This window comes from Gaeumannomyces tritici (genome assembly GCF_000145635.1).
Source record: "Gaeumannomyces tritici R3-111a-1 unplaced genomic scaffold supercont2.60, whole genome shotgun sequence".
Taxonomy (NCBI): domain Eukaryota; kingdom Fungi; phylum Ascomycota; class Sordariomycetes; order Magnaporthales; family Magnaporthaceae; genus Gaeumannomyces; species Gaeumannomyces tritici.
This window is the reverse complement of record NW_008804604.1, coordinates 1-6,810: the sequence shown is the minus strand read 5'-3', so window position 1 is coordinate 6,810 and position 6,810 is coordinate 1. Positions and strand designations below refer to the sequence as shown.

Sequence of the window (6,810 nt, the reverse complement as noted above, 5' to 3'; positions counted from 1 at the left end):
AGAGGGGCGCGGAGCGCCGGGCTGCTCCGCGGCTCGTGCTCATGTGGATGCCTGCGGCTTGCGGTGAACTGCCCTGGGCCGTCACAGGTCTGGCCGGACTTTCCGGACTTCGCGTTTCCGCCCCCACATCCCCCGGCGGACAAACCTAAAGGATGTGATAGTGATCATACAGCAGGAGCTGTCCCACCCAAGGTGGATGGAACTGAACATCCAGTTTTAGCTCGTCAGCGCAACATGCAGAAAGCGGAGGCTATGAATCCCCAGTTAAGCATGCCAGCCTGAAGCTGCACTTTCGGCGCTGCCGCATGGTTCGTGATCTTGTCTGGGTAAGCCGGCGAGCCGAGGGGGGTTACCGGGCGTCAAACCATCTAAATGCCGCATAACGCCGGCATTGAAGAAGAGAGCCTTACCGAAGCTGAACCTGGACGCTGGTCAGTATATCCCAGGGGGAAAGGCATAGGTTAAGACCTTTCGGACTGGCTGAAGCGCGCGAGGCTGGTAACAAGTAGCTAAGTGTTTTGGAGCGACAAGATAGCAATATTTAGTGACTCCTGATGTCGGCTCACCGCGGCGACGCAGACATTGTCCTCAAACCGGCTTTGCATCGTAACCTTCTACGGTTGGCATCAACCAAGCACGATGGTTGTATAAATCCATTAAGTCACCATACAAGACCTTACAGTGTATATGCATATGCTTGCTCGCTTGTTCGCACCCGCCCCTTGGCGATGGCCTGGCCACCCTCGTGAGGCTTAGGTAGTGAGGCCTTGAAATTATTCAATTGGCTCCGGCGCGGCGCCGGTGGTAGGCGCTTGTGGCCCAACTTTTGTGCTCGACCCGCCGCATCTTCGCCTGCAAGTCCTTCCTGCACCAGCCTGTCCAACCGACCCGTCGGCGCACACGTCGCGGATGTTATGGCGACACCAACCCACCAGTGAACGGCCGCCACATGTTTACTTAGCCTGGCTAAATCGCGCAACGGGAGAACGAGCCGGCCGCTTGGGGGGGCGGGGGCGGCGGACGGGCTCGGAAACGCGAGCAACAGTGTGAGTGGGGCCATGGCTTGCGGCAGGTTGGGCTGAATTCCCTTGCTGCCTCCGGAAATACCGACAACCGACGATTGTGTCCGCCAGACAAGGCTGGAAATGGACCTTGAGGCGTCTCGGCTGATAAATAAGTGGTAGTTCCTCCCGTCGACTAACTATCTGCGGTGAATGACCGGGTACCGCGGAACCCCAAACGGCCAAACCCATAGGCTCACCTCTTAAAATCATCAATTGCATATAAACGAGGGAAGCCTGCCATCTCAAAAGCAGGAAATAAGAGAGACCACCGGCAGTGAACCATGGCCTCCCCAATCTCTCCAAGGCGATTTGCCTTGCTCGTCGGGATCGACCAGTACTCGAGCGACGGCTCAAGAAAGAGTGCAGATGGAAACCCGCTGTCTCTACGAGACCTTCGCGGCTGTGTCAACGATGTCCGGGCGATCGCAGAGCTTCTTCGAAATGAGTTCCAACTGCAGGATCCTCGCTTCCTCACTTCCCCGCCCCTATCGAGCTCCAACTTTCCTACAACGCCAACAGAGCTTCGGCCCACATTTGACAACATCAAGAGGGAATTCGACGCCGTGGCCCAACAAGCTGGCCCTGGTGACCTCTTCTTCTTTCATTTCTCTGGGCATGGGGCAAGACTGCAGCCGACAAGCAAGTCCCCCCTTGGCAGGTCGAGAGACCCGTCTTTGATGACGATGGACTTTTGCTGTGGAAAGCCTGCAGTGAGGGGGTGGCAGTTGAACGAATGGCTGAAAAAGCTTAACGAGAAGAAGATTCGGACCATTGTCACCCTCGACAGCTGCCACTCTGGCGGCGCCTTTAGGATTGATGGAGCCTTTCGGACTCCAGAAGGCTGGACAAGCGTCGCCAACCTTCCCGCCGACGAAGAGGCCACCGCAGAGACGTCCATCGAATCGGGCCGCCGTGACAGCGAGCTGGAAACGTCTTGGTCCATCAACCCGGACGGATTCACGCTGATGGCAGCCTGCGAAAGCCACGAGCTAGCCGCAGAGAAGGCTGTCAACGGCATGCCTCACGGCGCATTCACCAGTGCGCTTTTGGCATACCTCAAGCAGAACCGGCCAAGCGAGTCAATAGTGACTTATCGGACCCTGCGCGACCAGATAGCCGGAAAGGTCAACGGACAGACTCCTCGGGTGTTCGGTCGAGACAGGCTGGTTTTCTTCGGAGACAAGGAACCATTTTCGGCAACACCCATCGTCGTGCGACTTGAAGGAGAAAGGATTTATCTTCCTGTTGGAAAGGCTCACGGTGTCCAGGAAAGGTCCGAATTCACAACTTTCCCGCCTACATCATGCGCAACATTTTCGGTGGATGATATCGACGACTTCGAATGCAGCGCCCCGGTGCCGCCAGCGGTCCTCCACGAGCAGACTTTGCAACAACACAACTACCAGATTGTTCCATGTCGGTGGAGTTTGGGGGACGACGTGCTCCAAGTGCTTGCCCATCCCAGCCTGGGGAGCGAATTCCAGCAGGCGCTTCATGCAGCTCTTCAGGACAGGATCGTTGGAGACATCGAGATTACTGAAGCCAACGACAGCTGCGGATCTAACTCGACCGCGTTCAGGTTGGCGAAGCGCGGCGATGGCGGCATCGACCTCGTTGGATCTCCGACTTTGACCGGGTACGAAGGTCCACTGCGTGGGTTGGACCTTACAGGCAACGTCGCTCAGCAGGCCACAAAATCTGCAGCGGCCTTGGCTCATCTGGCCCGGTTTGGGCAAGTCCTCAGCCCCAGTGGCAGCGCATTTCCGCAGCTTGCGCTGTTCGAGCTGATCCTTAAGCCGAAAGGGAACCAGGGGACCCGTTCGAAAGGCCAAGGGATAAACTTTGTGTTCAAAAACACAACACAGTCTCAGCTTCACTTCACGGTCTTGGTCCTGAGTTCTGGATTTGGCGTGAAGCAACTTTACCCTTCGCAGGATTTTCCACAATCGGTAAATCCGGGCTGCGAGGATTCGTTCGTCTTCAGCATCACGATACCTGACATCCTCGACAGCTATGGGGAGCAGCGAGATATAATTCGTACGGTAGTTACGAAAGGCAGGCAGCTTTCGTGGAAAAGCCTGGAACTGCCTGAGATCTGGGATGCCGACCAGCTGGCCTGCAAGCGCAGGGGGGCGGGGAGGGGTGCGGATTTGGAATCCCAATGTAACTGGTGGGTTAAGGACAACGTAATACTAACAACAAAGCAAGATGGAGATGGGATCTATTGGACGTCACGCTTACTTAGTTAGGTAACATTTCCTTCTCTTTCCTTCCATTCGTCGATGAAATTTTTAGCACTTGTACTCTGTTCGTCGTGCGAACCGTCCCATCAAGACTCTGATCGCCTGTGAAGGGTAATGTGCAACTGCGGAGTACGCTGCATTTGGCGCAAAGCCCTGCTCAGCAAGGCTTTTGTTCTGGAGGAGCGGGTGCAGGTACGGGTAGGCTGGTACTTGACCCTTGATCGCACTGGGCTGGGAGGAAGCCTGCAGTCAGCGCACTGATGGCCCCATATTTTCGTAGTGAAATTGAGGAAGCCCGTCGCTCGTGGCGTACGGCGTTCGCCCATGTACTGTGTTGTGATCGTCAAATTCGCGCGGGTACTTTCCATCACCAAATCCTCCGAGTGACTCGCCATACTGGAAAGGCCTGCCTCTATCCGAAAGACATATTCCGCGGAGACGCTCACATGCCTTCGGTCCAGCCGAGTACCGCGCGCGGGAATTAATGGCAAATGCTCTAGGGCAGCATAAACGTGGCGGCCGTTTAGTGGTCGGTTTACGAGGGAAGGTGGTTACGGCGAATGCAAGCTCTGCCAGCTGAAAGCTGAGTTGCTGCAGCGTGATAGCTGCTGCAGCGTCGCATCGCACACTGCCGCACCAACTTACTGAAATGCGCAGCCAGCATCGAAAACGACGGGTTTCCAAATGCAGTCAGCTGCACTAGTTTGTGGCCCGGCTATGGCTCTTGTCAAGGCGGTTGGACAAAGGGAAACCCCTCCCACCGCTACTAAAAAGCCAGGACAATCAGGACTGGGATCCTGATTGCGATAGGGGTCTCACACCCAGCACGCACCGAGACAAGGCTGCAGTGCACTACAGGGCACGCCACGCCGTAACAGCTCTTATCAGGACAGCTCGGAAGGAATATACATCACCCACTACCACTCGATACCAAAATCGGTTCTATTCTGGCTTTTCAAGCTTCGAAAGTGGCTGGATAAGGTTTATCTTGGCAAAAACCTCGGAGTACGAGAAGCCGTTTCGAATCACTAGGAGACTTTTTCAAACAGCAGTAACCTCGGACTGGAGCGATGGCAGACCTCGAAGAAGCCATCCGAGTAGGCAGAGAAGCCGTCGATGCCACCCCGCTGGATTATCCGGACCGCGCTGGGTGGTTGAACAACCTCGGGGTTCGTTTAAGCGACAGATACTCTCGGACTGGGGCGATGGCAAACCTCGAGGAAGCCATCCGAGTAGGACGAGAAGCCGTCGACGCCACTCCGCTGGATCATCCGGACCGCGCTGAATGGCTGGATAACCTCGGAATTTGTTTACGCAATAGATACTCTCGGACTGGGGCGATGGCAGACCTTGAAGAAGCCATCCGAATAGGACGAGAAGCCGTCGACACCGCCCCGCTGGATCATCCGATCCGGGCTGTACTGCTAAACAACCTCGGAGTTTATCTTGGCGACAAATACTCTCGGACTGGTGCGATGGCAGACCTCGAAGAAACCATCCGAGTAGGACGAGAAGCCGTCGACGCCACCCCGCTGGATCATCCAGACCGCGCTGGATGGTTAAACAGCCTCGGAATTTGTTTTGGCGGCAAATACTCTCGGACTGGGGCGATGGCAGACCTCGAGGAAGCCATCCGAGTAGGACGAGAAGCCGTCGACGCCACCCCGCTGGATTACCCGGACCGCGCTATGTTTTTAAACAGCCTCGGAAATCGCTTATGCGATAGATACTCTCGGACTGGGGCGATGGCAAACCTCGAGGAAGCCATCCGAGTAGGACGAGAAACCGTCGACGCCACCCCGCTGGATCATCCGGACTGCGCTGGACGGTTGAACAACCTCGGAGCTTTTTTACGCGATAGATACTTTCGGACTGGGGCGATGGCAGACCTCGAAGAAGCCATCCGAATAGGACGAGAAGCCGTCGACGCCACCCCGCTGGATCATCCGGACCGCGCTATATTTTTAAGCAGCCTCGGAAATCATTTAGGCGATAGATACTTTCGGACTAAGGCGATGGCAGACCTCGAAGAAGCCATCCGAATAGGCCGAGAAGCTGTCAACGCCACCCCGCTGGATCATCCGGACCGCGCTGGGTGGTTGAACAACCTCGGAATTCGCCTAAACGATAGATGCTTTCGGACTGGGGCGATGGCAGACCTTGAAGAAGCTATCCGAGTAGGACGAGAAGCTGTCGGCGCCACCCCGCTGGATCATCCGGACCGCGCTGGATGGTTGAACAGCCTCGGAAATCATTTAGGCGACAGATACTCTCGGACTGGGGCGATAGCAGACCTCGAAGAAGCCATCCGAGTAGGACGAGAAGCTGTCGGCGCCACCCCGCTGGATCATCCGGACCGCGCTGGATGGTTGAACAGCCTCGGAAATCATTTAGGCGACAGATACTCTCGGACTGGGGCGATAGCAGACCTCGAAGAAGCCAAAAAATCCTATTCTGCCGCCCTCCGTCACCCTACCTCCGCTGTAAGCATACGTATCGCAGCTGGACGCCATTTCCTATCATCTCCAGCCATTCTTAAAGACGAACAAGCATACGCCATCGCCAAAACGACAATCGACTTGATTCCCTTATTGACCCCTCGCTCTCTGCAAAACTCCGACAAGCGGCACCTTTTGTCCGCGGCCGTCGGACTATCATCGGACGCGGCAGCCATTGCTCTTCATGCCAGCAAAGGGCCTGCTGCTGCTGTCGAATTGCTAGAAACCGGTCGTGGCGTCATCGCCGGAGCCCTTTTTGAGCAATCCGACCTTGCCGCTCTCGAACGCGCACACCCCGACTTGGCGCGCTCTTTCGTCGACCTTCGAGATCAACTGGATACACCACCCCAGGAACACCCCCTTACTACAGCTGAGCACCGCACTGTGGCTGCTGAAATAGAAGGCGGTCGGCGCCGCGAGGCAGGTCCTCGGCTCGCCGGTCTGCTCGACACAATCCGTTCCAAACCGGGTTTTAAACGATTCCTCCTTTCGGCGTCGGAAGCCGACATACTGAATGCCGCGCGACAAGGCCCGATCGTCGTCCTGAATGTGAGCTCGTATCGTTGCGATGCTTTGGCCATTGAGCAATCCGGTATCCGATTGCTGGAGCTGCCACACGTCTCCCGAGACGCCATTAACGAACACGCTCGGGAACTCAAAACTCTCGCTACGCTTGGGTGGCTCTGGGATGCCATTGTCTGTCCCGTTCTTGAAGCTTTAGGCTTTACTGGGCCTCCATCGGACAGTCAGTGGCCGCACGTATGGTGGGTTCCTACCGGTACACTGACCCGGTTTCCACTCCATGCAGCGGGATACCATTTGAGACGCACCGGCGAAACGGCGGTCGATAGAGTCGTTTCATCGTACGCCTCCTCCGTGAAGGCGATTATATACAGTCGGCGACGGCCACACCAAGCAGCAGCGGCCGAAGACTTTCGAAAGGCCGTCGTCGTTGCCATGCAGAACACGCCAAAAAAGCAACGACTCGAATATGCAAGCGACGAA

The 6,810-nt window shown here is 56.3% G+C and overlaps 3 protein-coding genes across 3 annotated transcripts; 2 read left to right on the top strand and 1 right to left on the bottom strand.

Annotated features, from left to right (window-relative positions):
• Positions 1-676: 676 nt before the first annotated feature.
• GGTG_13830 (hypothetical protein) lies at positions 677-1,162 on the bottom strand (the record flags this gene model as incomplete). The annotated part of the gene is made up of 1 exon (XM_009231751.1): positions 677-1,162. Exon 1 carries the CDS (start codon positions 1,058-1,060, stop codon positions 677-679), a length of 384 nt encoding a protein of 127 aa, XP_009230015.1. The 5' UTR covers positions 1,061-1,162.
• A 183-nt stretch (positions 1,163-1,345) lies between these two features.
• On the top strand, positions 1,346-3,568 carry GGTG_13829 (hypothetical protein; the record flags this gene model as incomplete). The annotated part of the gene is made up of 2 exons (XM_009231750.1): positions 1,346-3,234; positions 3,418-3,568. 2 exons carry the CDS (start codon positions 1,346-1,348, stop codon positions 3,566-3,568), a joined length of 2,040 nt encoding a protein of 679 aa, XP_009230014.1.
• Positions 3,569-4,377: 809 nt separating this feature from the next.
• Positions 4,378-6,656, top strand: GGTG_13828 (hypothetical protein; the record flags this gene model as incomplete). The annotated part of the gene is made up of 2 exons (XM_009231749.1): positions 4,378-6,569; positions 6,614-6,656. 2 exons carry the CDS (start codon positions 4,378-4,380, stop codon positions 6,654-6,656), a joined length of 2,235 nt encoding a protein of 744 aa, XP_009230013.1.
• Between the last annotated feature and the right edge of the window lie 154 nt (positions 6,657-6,810).